The sequence below is a fragment of the Daucus carota genome, chromosome 3 (assembly GCF_001625215.2).
Source record: "Daucus carota subsp. sativus chromosome 3, DH1 v3.0, whole genome shotgun sequence".
Taxonomy (NCBI): Eukaryota; Viridiplantae; Streptophyta; class Magnoliopsida; order Apiales; family Apiaceae; genus Daucus; species Daucus carota.
The window spans coordinates 11,930,313-11,949,541 of NC_030383.2; the positions used below are offsets into that span (position 1 = coordinate 11,930,313).

The following is a 19,229-nucleotide window of genomic DNA, read 5'->3' on the forward strand; positions in this document are numbered from 1 at the left end:
CTTCAATGGTGTTAGCTTGGCTATATTGGTTGGTTATAATTTAAAAATAGTATGTTATTAATATTTTAGATTGTTACAATAAAATATATCAGTACAATATGGTAATAAATGATGTGTAATCTTCCTACAGATTTCTTACAGACCTGTAGCGGATCGACAAATATAGTCATCCATAAGAGGTTGGCTAAAATTATAGACAACAGATGGATGTTGTTGGAGTGTTATTTTTTCAACATATTGGCTATATTTTTTATATTTGGTATGCCAATTCACCATTTAGCTAAGAGTTTTGTAAGGTTGAAGATGCTCTTATCACCCTTAAGTTCTTAACTAGAGTTCAAACCCTCCACTTTGTGAAGGAATGCTCTATTCCTTGTCATACTTATTTTTTACCCAAATATTATCATACAAAATTTGCACTAACATTTTAGATTTCCTTTTGTTTTCACTCTTTCCATTCCATTTACTCCAACCAAACACAACACTGATGTTGTGTTTGGTCGAGGAGAATGGAATGAGTAAAATTACTTGAAATGAATAGGGATAGGAGGGAAATTTTGAAATAAATTTAAATGACTGCAAAATTGCTATGATGAGATTTTAGAAGAAATTGGAGGTAGGAGAGAATGGAGCATTTCATGTCAAATTGAAGGTATGATCTCTAGCACATAATGTAAGGAACTGAATGGAGGAATGAGTGAAATTTGTTAACAGTTGCTCATAATATAGTTTATTTTTTATTCTATTCTTTCCGGAATCATTCGCCCCAACCAAACACAACATGAAGGTGATTTTCTCTATTAACACAATATCATGTCTCCAACAGTTGATTTCATCTTATTTCAATTCCAACCAAATTCTAAATAAAATCCTCATTCAAATATAAATTCTAACTAATATTAAAAAATTACAAATCATATGTTACTTTTGTATCCATTTCCCTCTATCTCTTTTTACTTTAACGGATACATCTATTTGTTGTTCTAAATTTATAACAAACATTATTCGATTTTTTCTTCAAAAAAACATAAATCAACTTTAGATCAATATATTAAACGTGATAAGTTCTAATATTTGTTTTAAAACATAGATATACAACAATATATTGAGGCTTTTTTTTTAAAACTTAAAACTGTTTCTAATTTTAAGTTGAAAAATATATGTTTGTGTGTAATAAGTCAGAAGACGGCTCAGTTTGAGTTAACTCTTTCAGTGACTTATTTTTTTATTAAAATTAACCATAAGTCATAAGTTACCCATAAATCATTTTCATTTTTATTATTATAATTTTATTCATCTATAAGTCATTAATAATTCAAAATTACAATAGATTTCTTAACCTCCCAACTTAAGTCATAAATCACGTAAAATCATAAGTCATAAGTTCAGCCAAACGGGCTCCTAATTTATCGCAACATTTTTTCATGTAGAATTGTTCAAATTTAACACAATGTTTGAGTGATACAGTAATGTTTAATTTTATTCTAGAAGATAAATGCAAAACGAGATATGAGGTGTTTGGAGACGGGCTTGTAACTTTATAAGTTAGAAATACTTATTTTGTACCGTTTGTGTAAAAAGTTGAGTCAAAAAAATTGTAAGAAGTTAAGAATATTAGTTTTTGTTTCATGATTTCTAATTTTTGTCTCATGATTGGAGATGTTCTTATCAATCTTAACGTGTTCCTAACTTCTACTTTGATTCTTTATTTTAATCAAGAATCACTCTTAGGTTGACCTCAACGGCCCCTTAATAGGACTTGGCACCAGAAGAAATGTATTGTATTGATAGATTAAATTTATGGGTTAATAATCAAGTGAAGTAAGCTTGATATATCAAATTGTTCACCGAACTCAAAACGGTCTCAAATCGAGCATTATTTAAGTTACACACCTACACGTATCTCTAAATATGAGTTCAAGGAATAAATTGTAAATAAACTTGAAAAAATCTAGATATTATATAATATCGTATATACTAGAAACTAAGATCGTATTTAGTTGTGATAATACTTAAGAATAATATGTAAACTCCTGTAAATGATAATTTATTCTTTGAGCTCATATCTGTAAATGACTTAGATGACCGATTTGAGACATTTGGAGTTTGGTCACCAATTTGATATATTAAAGTCTACATTGATGACTCACTTGATTATTAACACTAGAATTTATCCGGTCCAAATAAAAAAGAAATGGTTTGTACAAATAAATCAGAGGATTTTCCCACTCTCAAAGAAAAAAACCCGGAGGATTTCCCATGAGAAAAAGATGAAGATTTGCAGGAATAAAAGTCGAGATATTCCAAATATTGATATCATAATTCGAATTGATCTCCTCTCCTAAACTCTCGTTCTTTACACCAACTGATGTTTCTTTCCCTTTCTTTTCCGTATACTTTGAGATAATGTTGGCTGTCATTTCTATCATCTGAAAATCCAAAAATTAGTCGTTAAATATGAGTTGGTCGTTTACACGTCCTAAAAGTTCAATAATGTCCACGAGGGACAAAATACAACGCAAAGCGTGCCAAATTACACCTTGATATTAGGCGTGCCAAACTCCTTTCCTCGCCTCTTTCCACGTGTAAATTATTTTGTACATAAAATATTGAAAATTACAAACAGATATACTTGAGTTTAGGATAAGGTATATACACACAAATTATAGATATAGACAGAGAGATAAAAGGAAAAGTCACACGGATGAGCGTTGAAGGCCGTGTTATCTATTTACTACCCTCTCCATACACGTACTGCATAATTTATGTGTACAAACCGAGTCGATCTCCACCAGCTGTAAATAACTCGTTCCATCTGTCACTCTTTTTTCTATTTCCCAAATTATCCTTCGTAACGCTCGTATCTTTTTTCTTGTTTTAATTTCGTAACGCTCGTATTAATTACTTTATCCCGCCCCTATTCGGAGAATGACATGATCCGTGTGAAAATAGTCTAAATCAAGAGTTGAATAGGAAATTCTTCTCGAGATTTATCTTGATCGCTTATTATGATACATGAATAAAGAATAATTGTTGAAGTAAGAACCAAAATTAAAACAAAAAAAATAAATTAAAATGAAATTATAAATTAAGAGCATTTATAAATTGATTGGTTGGTTAAATTAAATCATAATATTTTTTTTAGCACATTTGACTTTGCGATACTTATTGTATTGATTAGTTATTGGGTTAATAATCAAGTGAGTTACCAGAGTGGGCTCGATATATCAAGTTGGTCATTGGAGTCAAAACCGTCTCAAATTGGTCACTTAAGTCAGTTACACGTATCTTTAAATATGAGTCGAAAGAGTAAAAATATTATTTACACAGGTTTACGCATTATTCTTGAATGTTACCACAACTAGGTACAATGTTATGACTTCTAATATTTATAAGAATATATTTTAATTTTATCAAGTTTATTTATTATTTATTTTTAATTAAAACAAAGGAATTAACTATATAATAAAAAAATAAATAACAAATAAATTTGATAAAATCTAAATATAAGGGTTAATTATCAAGTTGGTCATTGAAGTAGGCTTAATGTATCAAGTTGATCACTGAACTCAAAACGGTATCAAGATGGTCACTAAAGTCACCATAAATATCAAATAAGTACCTTGAAATACGAGTTCAAGTAATAAAAATATTATTTATAAAGTTTTACACATTATTTTTAAATGTTACCATAACCAACTAAAAGATTATGACTTCTAGTATTTAAAATAATATATTTATATTTTATCAAGTTTTTTTATTATTTATATTTTATTATATAGTTATTTTCTTTGTTTTAATTAAAAATAAATAATAAATAAACTTGATAAAATATTAATATATTATTTTAAATACTAGAATTCATAACCTTTTAGTTGGTTGTGGTAACATTTAAAAATAATGTGTAAAATTTTATAAATAATATTTTTACTACTTGAACTCCTATTTCAAGGTACTTGTTTGATATTTATGACCACTTCAGTGACCATCTTGATACCGTTTTGAGTTCAGTGACCAATTTGATACATTAAGCCCACTTCAGTGACCAACTTGATAATTAACCCCTAAATATAATATCATAAATAGTAGAAGCCATAACCTTGTACTAAGTTGTGGTAACATTCCAGAATAATGTGTAAATCTATGTAAATAATACTTTTACTCGTTGAACTCGTATTTAAAGATACATGTAACTGACTTAAGTGACCAATTTGAGACGGTTTTGTGTTCAGTGACTAACTTGATATATTGAGTCCATTTTGGTAGTCACTTGATTATTAACCCATTAGTTATATTCTAAAAATATTATGTTATTGGTATTTTAAGTTGTTATAAATAAAATGGGTTTTCTCATAAACATCCAAATTTAAATTATTATTTTTTTGCAAAAATACTACATTTTTTCAAATATTTCGTAAAAATATGAATTTTTTGTAAATATTTGTAAAACTACTGTATCCGACTTGTTGCAGCCAAATGCAACTATACTTGCAAATGGCCAATTAACTGAAGTCGTATCTAATTGCGTATAGTTGTAGATCGTATTTTTGCAAATATTTTCAAAAAATAACAACTTTGATGAGTATTCTAAATAAAATATATCATTTTAATATCGTAATAGATGATTTGAAATCTTGTTACAGTTGTCTAGAATTGGGTTAAATATAGCCAACATGCAACATCAATGAGCTCGCTATTTTTTAGACAAGGATAATGTGTTCCCATTTTATACATTATTTATATTTTTTAATTATAATTTGATTTATTGAATTTTTATTAGGAACTTTGAATGATCAGAGATACTTTAGAGGTGTATTCAGTTTGGATTTTAAAAAAAAATTTCATTATGACATCCAGGTGTATTCAACTATGATTTTGAAAAATATATTAAAATCTTCAGATATTCAATTGGTGAACAATTTTCGAGATCCGATATCATTCTTTTTTATTTATTCTCCCATGATCAATTTTTATTTTCTATATATGCAATATTTCGTTATGATTGAGAATTTTTTTTAATTTTCTTTTTTAAAGATTCATGCCGGACTCATAATATTTATTTTTACGAAAACTTCATAACAGAAATAGCATGATTGTTTGAGGAATATAAAATTCATATATAATATTGTATTATCTTTGGTAATATTTTTGAGTCGGAGTCTTGTTCATCGTCATCATTATAGATAAGGAATTGGGTGTTTTTGGTAATTTCAGAGGTTAAATTTGAACACAACTGGCGATAGACGGTATGGCCAAAAATAAAACCTAGTACGTATAAGCTGTCGAGAATTTCCATTAATAACCAGCTGGTTTGAGTTCCAAACACGAACCTATACACACACATTAGACACATACATTATACAGGGAGTGACAATATGAAGAGTGAGATTTTGTTGATGATGAATGAAGATCACAATCAAATCTTGACCGTCGAAAAAAGCGAGTAGGTCCCACATTACACGTAGACTTTTAGAAGTCGGTCTCTTCGTTGTTATCCATTCCACCACCTTCCTTATACCAAAATATTACTAACAAAACAAAAATCCCATAATTTTATAAACATATTCACTTTCCATATCTATTTTCTCTTCACTATGTATATAATTCTCGTCTCCAAAACTCTGAATTTTCCAAAACTAATCGCAACCCTTTTCTCAAAATCGAAACTTTTGATCTGGGATGTTCTTAGTTTCTCGTAATTTGTCATGTTGTCACGTTCTTTTTTCAATGTGCTAGAGTTGAGTGATGATGATTCTAGTGGTTTAATCCCAGGAGTTGAAATGGCTGATCAATCCGGCTTCGTTTCGTCTGCAGATGAGGAGAGGAGAATCATTGTTGCTAATATGCTGCCTTTGAAGTGTTGGTTTGATGAAGAGACGAAAAAGTGGGGGTTTGATTGGGATGAAGATGCTCTGGTTTTGCAGATGAAAGAGGGGTTCGAGGCTAATGATGAAGTTGTTTATGTGGGATCTTTGAATGCGGAGATTGATGCTCATGAACAAGATGAAGTGGCTGAATTGTTGCTAGATAAGTTTAATTGCGTACCTACTTTTATTCCAAATGATATTCAAGATAAGTTTTATCATGGTTGTTGCAAGCATTATTTGTGGCCTTTGTTTCATTATAGATTGCCTATGACTGAGAATGTTGGTGTTAAGTTTGATAAGAATATGTGGCAAGCTTATATTTCTGCTAATAAGATTTTTGCTCAGAGAGTGGCTGAAGTGTTAAACCCTGATCATGATTATGTCTGGATACAAGATTATCATCTTTTACTATTGCCCACTTTTTTGAGGAAGAAGTTTCATAAGGTTAAGCTTGGGTTTTTCTTGCATAGTCCATTTCCTTCGTCGGAGATGTATCGTGCATTGCCTGTTAGGACTGAGATTTTGAGGGCTTTGTTGAATTGTGATCTTTTGGGGTTTCATACATATGATTATGCCAGGCATTTTCTGTCAGCTTGTAGTAGATTGTTGGGTGTGGATTCTAAGTTAATGAGGGGCTACATTGGGTTAGAGTATTATGGTAGAACTGTGTGTATTAAGATTCTTCCGGTTGGTATACATATGGGTCTGATAGAATCGGTTAAGGCCTTGGAGGACACGGGGGAGAAAGTTAAGGAATTGAGGGAAAGGTTTAATGGGAAAACTGTGATGTTGGGCGTTGATGATATGGATATTTTTAAGGGGATTAGTTCGAAGTTTTATGCAATGGGGAAGTTGCTGGAAGAGTATCCCCATTTAAGAGGGAAAGTGGTTTTGGTTCAGATTTTGAATCCAGCTAGAAGCCAGGGTCGGGACATTCAACAAGTTATAGATGAGACTGAACGAGTTGCTACTGAGATTAATCAGAAGTTCGGTGATTTGGATTATGTGCCTATTGTATTTGTCAATGGTCCAGTTTCAACTCGAGACAAAGTTGCGTATTATGCCATATCAGACTGTTGTGTCGTGAATGCCTTGAGAGATGGGATGAATTTGGTACCTTACAAGTACACCGTGTCTAGACAAGGGAGTCCTGTAATAGACAAGGCAATGGGACTTGAAGGCCAAGAAGCCATAAGGAAGAGTGTTATTATTGTCTCTGAATTCGTTGGGTGCTCTCCATCGCTGAGCGGGGCAATTCGGGTTAATCCTTGGAATGTTGAAAGTGTCTCTGATGCAATGAGATCGGCTTTATCAATGTCAAATACGGAGAAGCAGTTGCGCCATGAGAAACATTACAAGTATGTAAGCTCTCATGATGTTGCTTACTGGGCTAGGAGTTTTGACCAAGATCTGAAGAGAGCTTGTACTGGGCATCTTAACCAGAGATGTTTGGAACTTGGGTTTGGTTTGAGTTTCAAAGTTGTTGCAATGGGCCCAAATTTCAGAAAACTCTCTGTGGAAGACATTGTCTCTGCTTACAGGAGCACCAACAATCGGCTTATTCTGCTGGATTATGATGGCACCATGATGCCACAAGGTACAGTTGACAAAGCACCAAGCAGTGAAGTTATCAAAGTTCTGGAGAAGTTGTGCAGTGAACCACAAAATGTTGTGTTTATTGTGAGTGGCAGAGGAAAGGAATCCTTAAGCACTTGGTTTGCACCATGTAGAAGACTCGGTCTATCAGCTGAACATGGTTACTTTACAAGGTAAGCTCGGTGTTCTTAATATTTTCTGTAGAATAGAAGTGTTTTGTGCCTTAAGTTAACCGAAGTCTCTTCTATACCTGCAAAAGATTATAATACATTTATTTCTTTTTATCATAGGTGGACTCAGGATTCGCGATGGGAGTGCAGCATGTCAGCGGATTATTTTGGATGGAAAAGGATAGCACTGCCTGTAATGGAGCATTACACAGAGGCAACGGATGGCTCATTTATAGAGCAGAAGGAAAGTGCATTGGTGTGGAACCATCAACAAGCTGATCCTGATTTTGGTTCGTGTCAGGCAAAGGAGCTCCATGATCATCTTGAGAGCGTGCTTGCCAATGAGCCTGTAGTTGTCAAAAGAGGTCAACAGATTGTGGAAGTGAAACCACAGGTATGAAGAACATATCCATTTCTTCTACTTTTGAAATGAAATTAGTTTAATGTGTCTAGGATTCTAGGTTACCGAAACAATTTAGTAAACGTTCACAAGTAAACTTTGGACATGCTATGACTTCTAACGTGTCTTGTAAACATGCAATCTTGTTTTGAGCTCATCCGTGGAGTTAACTCGATTGCAGGGTGTGAGCAAGGGTGTTGCTGTGGAGAGACTTATTGCAACCATGCGGAGCAACAATAGGTTGCCGGACTTTGTGCTGTGTGTAGGAGATGACTCCTCGGATGAAGACATGTTTGCCAGTGTTGCCAAATGTGTCACTGAGGCTGAAGTGTATGCCTGCACTGTAGGTCGTAAACCGAGTAACGCTAAGTTCTACCTCGACGACACTGACGAAGTTATTAAGATGCTTCAAAGGCTTGCGCAACCTCCAGAGTCTCAAGTCTCTCATAAACGCTACCGTAGTATGTGAATACTTAAGTTTAATCCAGTAGCCAAGTTTACAAACTAGTCACATAACAGTTTGCCTCCTCTTTTCACCTTTTTAATTTAATATATATATAATCCTGATGTTAGCTCTACAAGAGCGCGGTGATTTACTTGTTTATACCTTCTATTCAGGATTGGAACATATAAAATCTGAGTTATGAATATATCACAGAAAAATAAATATGTTTATTCAACAAATGCAGTTTATATATCAAGTTTACTAAATTCACATCGATTATAACATGTTTTTTTAGTGGACACCTACAAAATATTAGTTTAGTTAGCAAGAGTTATGACTAGGTGGGAGAAAAGTTCAATATAGACTTAATTTAAAATAAAATTACTTATTGTTTATGAATATGAAGTAATTTTTAATTCATCTGTTAGGGAAATTTTTTTAAAAATTCAAAAGTTGTTCCACTATAACAATTGTAAAGAATTTGCGAATATGTGAGAATTGTCACTTATTTATATGTGTGTCGCATCCTGAAGATTAGTATCGGGAATGATACAAGGTTCCACACGACGGAGCATGCTTCTGCAACAATTTCCGGTAAGTTGAAGTAGGAAAAGGCTTTAAAATACATAAATTTCGTCATTTTTGTTAACGACTGTCAGTCCAAATTATCGTAAGAACACACTTTGAAAAAGAAAAAATAGAACTCTGAATATTATTGCAAGTGTTTGAAAGTGGTTATTGCAAGTGGTCTGACACAAAATATGATTACACAAATGCACTTTACACTTTTACTAAATATTAAGTTTATGAATTTGATTTAATAAATAAAATATATCAAAATAACAAATATAATTCTAACTTATATTTAGAGTAATTTGAATCATAAATTCAGCTTGATAATATATTTGAGAATATCGATTTTATTATTATCAAATCATATTGAAATATTCATGAGATGAATTTAAAAATCTCACAGATAATTTAGATCATTTACACCCAATTAAGTTATATCTTGCACGGTTGGATAGCTCAGTGGTAAAGAGCTTATCCTCTGTCGTCCCAGGTCCTGGCTTCGACCCTGGGCGAGAGTTTCGTAGAACAGGTACTCATTTGTAAGGCTATAAGCCATATTTGTCAAAAAAAAAAAAAAAGTTATATCTTGCAGAACCTGACAAAAAAAAAAAAGCAGAATACCTGAGAAAACCCAGCCCATTACTTTACATTTTGTTTACCATTATCAAAATTGGGTTTATTGCACTCAGTTCCTTATCCAACCTAAATTAGAGAAACCCACGCTAAAAGTTCGGTCAGGTTGAATCCACTAAAATTTCTTCTCCCATCCAAATGTATGTATGCTCTAATTCAACATCCAGCCCATAATATCAGTCGTATTTAGATCTGGCAATCGTATCGTGTCGTGTACTTTCGTGTCGTGTACTTTCGCGTTTCGTATACTTGAAGGTGAAACCCGTACCCGACCCGTTTCAGATTCGTGTACCTAGTCTCAAACCCGTACCCGTTTCGAAACGTGTCGTGTACTTTTCGTGTACTTTTCGTGTACATTTAATATAAATATCATAATTAAATTTAATTAAAATATATTTAAAAAAATACATTTTTATGTATTATTTAATGAAATATATGCATTTTTATGTATTATATAGTGAAATATATATTAAATCTTTATATATGTATACAATTGTGTACAAATTGGTACATGTATATATATTATATATATAAATATATATATTTTTACACGAATATATACTTATTTTTTTAAAAAAATATATATATCGTGTACATTCGTGTATATAAAATAAAAACCCGAACCCGACACTAAATTCAACGTGTATTTTCGTGTTCGTGTACTTTCGTGTTCGTGTACCGAATATTGAAAACCAAACCCGAACTTTTCGTGTCGTGTTTTCGTGTCGTGTACCAAATTGTCAGGTCTAGTCGTATTCAGTCCTCCCAAGTTGGAGTCAAATTAAGCCCATATTATCAGTCTAGTTCGAGCAAGTTTGGTAAAAAACTTGGATACAACCAAGTCTCTGATTTAGAATTGAGAGAACTGTTGTGTTATTTCAACCAAAATTTATCAACGGCTGCTTCACAACTGGATTAGTTAAAAAACCTTAACTTTTAAACAATAGAGGATAATCGTGTGAGTCGTATACTTCACCACTAAAATGCTCACCGTACGGCGTATAGTCATATAGATACGTCGTGTGAGCCATGCTGAAAGTACAGAGAAACATCTGCTATATAGATACAACATGAACATACATGTAAACAGAAGTCACCTAAGCAATTAGATCTTTAAATATAGTACTTTTCCCTCTTTGGAGTCTGATTTTAGATTTGACTACCAAGAGCTAATATTTCTCAATGTCATAAAACTCTATATTCTTGTACTTCTGTGATATTATCTCTGCCTCAACTTTTCTTGCTGTATCTGTAGCACAACCAACAAGAATGAGAACTGATGTGCCTGCAAACCCTCTAAAAGCAGTCAGGTGTGTAGTTTGTTCGATCAGTGCAGGACCACCAGCCAGAATCGCCAAAAAAGCAGATCCTAGAACCGATATTCGACTCAGAACCTGCATGAATTCACAATTTCATAAATTACCGTTAGAAAAAAATAATTCAAACTTGAGCAAATCAGAAACAAATCGAGAGCAAAATTGACAGTGCTGAGTAATTATCAGAACAGGAAATTACCGTCTTAATGTAAGTAGCCGTGCTTTTACCAGGTCGTACAAGTGGGATTGAGGCACCCTGGCGCTTTAATTGTTCACTCACATCATCAGGGTCCAATTGCAGGAAAGTGTAGTAGTAGTTAAAGAAGGCTATTAAGACGATGTTTGTTGGGACATATAAAGAACCTGTTGATAATGTGGTTAAAAATCTTTTCTTACAAAGAGATGAACATACAGAAACAGAATATGCTTTAGACTCTAGTGCAGAATCAAGACACACCAATTGTATGGGTTTGGGTACTTTTTCCCATTTCGGGCAAGTGATATAACTATAGAAGCAAATTGAATAGAAGCGCCACATATTGCCATTCACATAAAAATGCATCAACTTTACAAACAACACCAGTCATTACAAATAAGCAATTGTTTTAGACGCATAGTTCCTTCAGCTTAAATTGGATGATCTGAATACGGCAGATATAATGTGATGTATCATATATACACAAATAATGATAACTCGAATACAGGTTGCTTCTTATATTAGAGAAAACCTTTAAACGACCACTATGAAATTGTTATCAGAAAAAAAAAACAAGACTTGAATCCTAAAAGAAGGAATTTGGTAGGTAATTACTACATTAGAGGTTTTACTTTTTTTTACATATAAAGTTTTGTTTTCATTGCATATGTTGTTCCCCTTCTCAACGGCTTCTCCCATTCCTGATCTATTGTTGTAATCAAGGATGGAAAAGAAACCACAAACTCTATCATAAACAGTGAGCAATAACCAGAATGTACAATATCGGCCAACAAAAACATTATCTAGATGGTGCATGAGAGGAAACAAAGCTCTATATCAGAAATTTTAAAAACTCAGGAACCATATTTACTATACATATCAAGTTTCAACATGGTTCTTACCCCCTGGGTTTAGAGCCACTGCAGCATTTTTTAGCGCACTCAAGCCGGTAAATCGTGCTAGTGTACCAGGTAGTGCTAAAGATGATGTAGAAAAGATGATTGGCATCACTCCTGAACTATTTACCTGGTCAACCAATATTATTATATGTACCATATAAAATTACAAAAGCATAAACATTGAATTTAAAGGTCACTTGAAACATAGATGTAGCAAGGGAAGCATATAGTGTTGGTCAATCAGAAAATTTTACTTCTTTCTGCAGTAGATAAAAAGAAACTTCTTGTTTTCAAGTAAAGCATCCCTATAATTGAACCTTATGGTTACCGTAATCTGAGTGGTAAGAATTAAAACAATATTTAAGCACGGCAACATTACACTTCATATGCGAAGATACTGGAGCCTGACGCAACATGCAACTTAAGCAAGGGGATGCTTATAACCCAGATAGTAGGCAAGATACTGGATCCTGATGCAAAATGCAACGCAAGAGAGTGGATGCTTGTAACCCAGATAGTAGGACTTCTTGTCTCACTATTTTTTTTCCAATGGTGGTGGCACAAACCGAAGTCTGGAAAAATGGCAGTTTGAGGGCTTTTGTTTAGCCAGATATGATTTTAAATAATTTATATCACACATCAATAACAATGGTTTTATGATACATTTCTTCCTTGTCTTTCCTGTGCCGATAGCTATTTGACTGCAACTAACATCTGTCCTATTAATTTGTGTAAATACCCCAATAAAAATTTCCTTATGAATATACAAATGACTTCAAATAAAATTAGAAGCTCAGTGGTGTTAATTAGAAAAGATCCAAGCTCATTTAGTTCTAGAAGCTATTACAATTATTATGCAGATTATCACAACATCAAAACCAAGGAATCAAACCTTAAACGGCAGGTATGCAGATTTTTGAAGCCCGCCTGCTTTGCTAGTGTACCTCGAAGCATAATTAAGCGGAATTTTCCTTTCTGCTTCCTGAGACCCTTTGTGGAGAGCATTGTTAACAATTTCTGTATCAGCATATCAACCGGCTTTATATATAACAATAATCAGTGCTTACCTGAACATAAACAATGCTGAGTACAAGCAACACAAATGAGACAACGATAGTGATGAGTCCGGTATAGTTGCCATCCTGAAATGCCTGTGCAACTGTTCTGCCAAAAGATGCTGGTAAATAGGATATAATGCTTGTAAAGATCAAAAGAGATGTTCCGTTTCCAAGTTTCAAGTCAGTGATCCGTTCGCCTATATACGTTGTACCAACTGATCCAAGCGTTAATAGAATAACTGAAGACAGAACCCACTGGGTACTGAAGTCATTGGCATAAGGGCGGAGGTAGAGTACTTGGCCAATTGCCTGCACGAAAGCTTAACTTGTGACATAATGTCTATAGTACCTATTGTTAGTAGTTATGATATAGATATTAACACAAAATTCCAGTTTATGCATGGACCCTGAATCTTTTATCCATCTATATACATGAATAGGCTGATAGTTTATACAATCAGTCACAGCCTAAGATTTAGACGACAACTCCAACTACTATCAACAATGGGCCATGATCATAAAACACTTAAATTAAGAATAGTCCTAACCTACCCCTACGGTTCAATTCAATTGTGATACAACTAAAACATAAGAATGTTGATGAAAAGTAATATAATTATCCCATAGTTGGTATTGGCAAGCTCCGACCTTAACTGTCAGTTATTATATTGGATCTATAGTTTCTAATTTTGAACTTTGGATCCAGCAAGATGTTTATACAGCACTAGGTGAAACATGCCATGATATTTCAAGCAGTTTATAACCTTTTAAGTTAAATTAAACTATATACCACAGCACATATCAGGATAATATGGTAGTAGGACCACGTGACAGTTTAAACATTTCTCTGGGTAAAAGTTTACACTTTCCATGGTTACAGATTGCTCCAGGTAAAAGTTTACATTTTCCATTCTACAATAGGTATCAAATAAAAGAGTTGCATAGAGTGATGCAATCGTACTTTCTCATTGAGCAAGCTTAACAAAGCAGATAGAATTTACAACAAATAAACTTTCCTCCCACAGAAAAATGTTTAGCAATTCTCGACACAATAAAAATTGGGCAAAAAGTTCGACATTTTGACAGGTTGAGAAACAAAATTATGAAGTGCATACCTGTACGATGGCAAATCCAACGGAAGCATAGCGAGTGTATTGGAGTATCTTCTTTCTCCCAGCTTCACCTTCTCTTTTCTGAAGATCTTGCAACTTAGGGTAGAGTTGTGTTAGAAGCTGAAACACAATTGATGCATTAATGAACGGAACAATACCAAGAGAGCATATCCCAAGTCGTCCAATGCCTCCTCCAGAGAATGAATCTAAGGTGCTTAATATACTGTTCTGATCTAAACTCCCAGTGAAAGCCTCCCTATTTACTCCGCCTAGAGGTATATATATTCCAAGACGAGAAAGGGCTAAGAAGCCTAACAGTTTAAGGAACTTTCCAGGCAATGGCCCTTTAAAAAAGTCGCCAAAATCGATGCTAGTATCTTCAATTGCAGCTGTTAATGTCATATAACAAAAATCAAAAATTAAAGAGCCATACAATTATAGCATGTAGAATATGAAGTTACGCAGAAGTATGTGGATAACTTAAAACCATACCTGCTACTCCTCTAGGTAAAGGTTTGTCCCTTTTTGTACTTGAGGAACTCTCAAACAAGCCAATTAAACTATCCCAGGCAGAATTGAGACCAAATGACTTGTCTGAACTGATGCCCAAGGGATCAAAAACACCTGTCTTGCAACTGAAAATCATACAATAAGCATTAAAATATGAGATATAATTACTTCAGAAACCAAGCTTGAGGGCAGACACCAAATTTATGAAAATTTTTAAGCTTGACGACTAAAGATTTAAAATGACAGTTATTGTGGATTCTGGGATAGCCTAGTGACAGAGTCTTTTATACCAAGCCTCTCCCTACAGGCTACGGCAAGGTCATGGGTTTGATTCCTCACCCAGTTCACGCATATTTTTATACAGAACTAAAAAACCCGTGCTCATCTGAGTAGAGCCTTGCCAAAACCCCTTTTTGCACTTTGTAACAAATTATACAGTCATCAATTCATCAAATATATATAGTATCACTGCCAATTCATCGAATAATTCTCAAAAATTTCAAAGTTTTGGAATCACAATTATGAATTCATGATACACCACAAATCACAATTCAAGACCCCCCCCCCCCCCCCCCCCCCAGAAAAACAAAGAAAACTTGTGAGCTTGACAACAAAACTTAAAAAAATGAGCCATACTCATATGCAAAAAGATCCAATCTTTACACCAAGAAAATCTAGCCAGAACTCTCTTCTCCTTATTACTTTACTTGACAAGTTATAAAGCCTTCAAATACCATACACACAAAATCAAAAACCCCATCAGAAAAATCCAAGAAATAATGAAGAAAGTGAAATGGGTACCTGTTAGAATGGAGGTCAGAATTGGGTTTTGGGTTGAGAGAGAGACTGCTTCTGCAAATGGAGATAGAACAATATCTGGGCAACTTTGAAGAATTGTAGTTGAAATTATAGCAGTGCTTGGGAGTTGTGAAAGAATTGAACTGGGACCAAGAACACACATCTCTAACAGTTATCAACATTTTTCGTTTTTGTATCTCAAGACATTAACTTGATGCCACACTCCTCATCTTGTTGTGTTCATGTCTTCATGAGTAGCTGGAGTTGAGCCACAGTTCGATAATATCCGAATCTTTACTGCCCAATCTAAAACAAGTTTTAATAATCTTAGTGCTTTTTTTTTTTTTGACGTAATTTTAGTACTTTAACGTGATTTTTTAGTAAATCATTAATTTTATTCTCAAATTTGGCATATCTATATATAACTTTAATTTTATGTATAAATACATTATATTTAACAAGACATTTTCTCGATTATAAATATATCTATATTACATTGACGTCCTAATAAAATATTTATCAACTAAATTGTAAAATAATTTATAATATAATATAACACAAAATCATAAAAACCTTCTCTTCATATAAATATTTTAGCTACAATGAAAACAAATCAATAATAATCATGCCTTAGACTTGAAAGCCAAATATCAAACTCAAATAAAATTTATAAAGTAAAAAATATATTAAGTAATATGTTGATGAGTCATAAAATTATTGTATGATGACAAGTATGATAGAATTCATTACAAATTCAACATGTTTGATCGTAATTATTTAGATGTTTCATAACTTACTTAACTCATTATAAAGCCTTCTATCACAAATCTTTAAATTTATATCAACAATTAATAAAAATCTATTCTGAAAATGCATACGTAATTAAAAAAATTCATTTCAAGCCTATAATGATATTCCGGAGAATAAAAGAGATTTACGGCTAGTAGGTAGTATGGATAAGATAAGTAAACAATATGGTGAAATTGAGAATTACACGAAGAGGGGGTGAATGTTTATTCTTATATTATTTTAAAATTTTCGTGTTAAATCTACAAACACAACAATAAAAAATGAAAACACCCGGCAAAGAGTGAGTGAAGACACAAAGTAGCAATAAAAGTTGCAAAGCTAAAGATAAAAATGCAAACGAAGTTAACTTTAAACTAATAAATTTATTTGTTTTGAATTGTGCTATAATCTAGGTTCTTCGACCCAACTATAAACTTGAAACTTACAGAGATGAGTTCTAAGTGCTTCAATAGATACCGACTCACTTAAATTTATCGAAGATTCCAACTACAAACTTGAAACTTACACAAATGAGTTCTAAGATACTGACTCTTACTAAAATGAAATATAGAGACATGACTTTATAGACTAGCACATGTGTTTTTACAGAATTGTCTAAGTAAGCTAATTAGAACTTTTAGCACAAAAATTTATCTCTAACTCATATTAGCAACTTGCAATTTGGAGCGCAAAATTTTCACTATCATTTGTTTTTTTTTCATCTTTCATCATGTTCGTTAATTTCTGATGTGAGTTTCAAACTAAGTGTAGGCTTGTCATCTATTTTCCTAGGAAAGAACAAAATCTTGCGAAAGATATTGCTAGTTCATTTTGTCGATTTCATTCCACTACTTTCTTGAGTTGAGAGCTTGACTTCACTGTGCTATTGATTACGCGTTTAGCTGCATAATGCTTGACTTATCAATTGCTCTGAGTTGGCCATAATATAACGTCGTTTTCAGCTAGCTTTGAGTTTATGCTAACATGTAGACTTGTTGCACACTTAGCTTTTTTATAGAAGTCTTTGAATTGTCGAACATATTACATTCCTTCAAGTTATTTATCAGCCTACCATAGAGTTTCCTACGTGACACTTTGACACTTTAAAACACTCTACAACATTGTTAAGTTTCCTGTAACTTGAGTTTTCAAAGGTTGTGAAGTGTATGGTAATTTTATGTTGACTTTTTGTTTAAGATAATAATTTACGAGGTGCTTGGCGGTTGACATTCATCTTACCGAAACAAAATTTTCTTTAGAAAAAACATATATACCATCAAGAATAATTCAAGCGCAGCCTATATCATGTACATCAGTTTAACATCGATTAAGTGGTTGAACCAAGTCACAGCTATGCTTCCAGTTGATGGTATTCTGTTATGATTTTCTTAGGTTGCTAAGAGCATGTTTGTCTCAACTTTAAGCTGAGGTTTAAAATTGTTTCCAATTTTAAACTGAAAAATATCTGTTTGTGTAATAATTCAGAAGCCGACTTAAAATCAGATACTGATTTAAAGTTAGAAGTTAGTTTGGGATACCTTTTTCAGTGAATTAAATTTTCAAACTTTTTTGTGACAAAAGTTACTCATAAGAAATAAACTAACTACAAATCATTTTTATTTATATTATATACTTTATATAACTTGAACGGGAAAATATAATATAACACAATATATTTTATTATTATCAACTTATAATTAATTATAACTGGATGATAGAGACGAGCATGGCCAACATTACAAAGAAGCTCGTATAGTAATGAAACTATTCGGTAATTTATATTAATATAGTGTGTGTAGGAGGAAGATCCTAAGAAAACCCACCTTATCAAACTATCAAAATTTATAATAAAACTTTTAGCAAAATCTTAGTTTATTTATTAAATAAGTTTAATAAACTTAATAATTAAATTAAATTAAATCATAAAACTAATAAAATTAGCTAAAATTTATATTATGTTATAGGTCACGCACTTAATAGAATCTTAACATTATCAATATAATAGAATCTTAACATTATTAATATAACAGAATCTTAACATTATTAATTATGTTATAGGTCAAACGCTTAATAAAATCTTAACATTATTAATATATATTGAAAATTCTCTAAAATATTTTATTATTTTTAGTAATAAATATGTGAAAAATCTAGTGGGAACTAAGTATTCGTTTAACATTTGAAAGTTACTTGAAGTGTTCTTTTTAATATTAATATAATTTTTAAATTAGGAATCTTTAACATTAATTAGGTTGTAATTCTTCAAAATAATATTAATTTGAAAATATTTGAAGAGTCAAAAGAATAATAGGGTGAATAATTTGTATAAGAAAAATTAAATATTCAAAAAGAATCTTGCACAATACAAATATTTACTACTAAAAATAATAAAATATTTTAGAGAATTTTCTATATATATTAATAGAGTTAAGTTCAATGGAGACCACATTTTTTCTGGAGACTTGGAGACCACATATGTTCTGCAAGTAAAATATTTCATAAAAACATTGCAAAACGTATAATTTTACAAATCATGTTCTCCGAAATCATTATTACATTTAAAATCTTGAATATCATATAAGTTTTACATGTAGAACATTACAAAATGTTTTGTTCTATGAAATATGTTTAATTTGCAGAACATTTGTTCAACTTGCAAAACATGCATTATCTACTTATTAAACATTGATGATCTTCAACAATTTTAATGAATACATGATATTTGTAGAACATATTTTACAAAATAATGTATTTTACAGTGTTTTGATTGCAGAATATACGTGGTCTCCGAGGTCTCCGATAAAAATGCGGTCTCCATAGAACTTTCCTCTATATTAATAATATTAAGATTCTATTAAGTGTTTAAC

General features: G+C 32.3%; 2 protein-coding genes across 2 annotated transcripts; one reads left to right on the plus strand and one right to left on the minus strand.

Annotated features, from left to right (window-relative positions):
* The first annotated feature begins 5,502 nt into the window (after positions 1-5,502).
* LOC108214751 (probable alpha,alpha-trehalose-phosphate synthase [UDP-forming] 11) lies at positions 5,503-8,637 on the plus strand. The gene is made up of 3 exons (XM_017386920.2): positions 5,503-7,636; positions 7,754-8,027; positions 8,215-8,637. The coding sequence occupies exons 1-3, from the start codon at positions 5,706-5,708 to the stop codon at positions 8,500-8,502; spliced, it is 2,493 nt and encodes an 830-aa protein (XP_017242409.1). The 5' UTR covers positions 5,503-5,705; the 3' UTR covers positions 8,503-8,637.
* A 2,080-nt stretch (positions 8,638-10,717) lies between these two features.
* On the minus strand, positions 10,718-15,865 carry LOC108215215 (preprotein translocase subunit SCY1, chloroplastic). The gene is made up of 8 exons (XM_017387609.2): positions 15,577-15,865; positions 14,758-14,900; positions 14,269-14,654; positions 13,163-13,462; positions 12,988-13,077; positions 12,099-12,222; positions 11,200-11,363; positions 10,718-11,078 (listed from the first exon to the last, which is right to left on the minus strand). The coding sequence occupies exons 1-8, from the start codon at positions 15,753-15,755 to the stop codon at positions 10,854-10,856; spliced, it is 1,611 nt and encodes a 536-aa protein (XP_017243098.1). The 5' UTR covers positions 15,756-15,865; the 3' UTR covers positions 10,718-10,853.
* Positions 15,866-19,229: the final 3,364 nt, after the last annotated feature.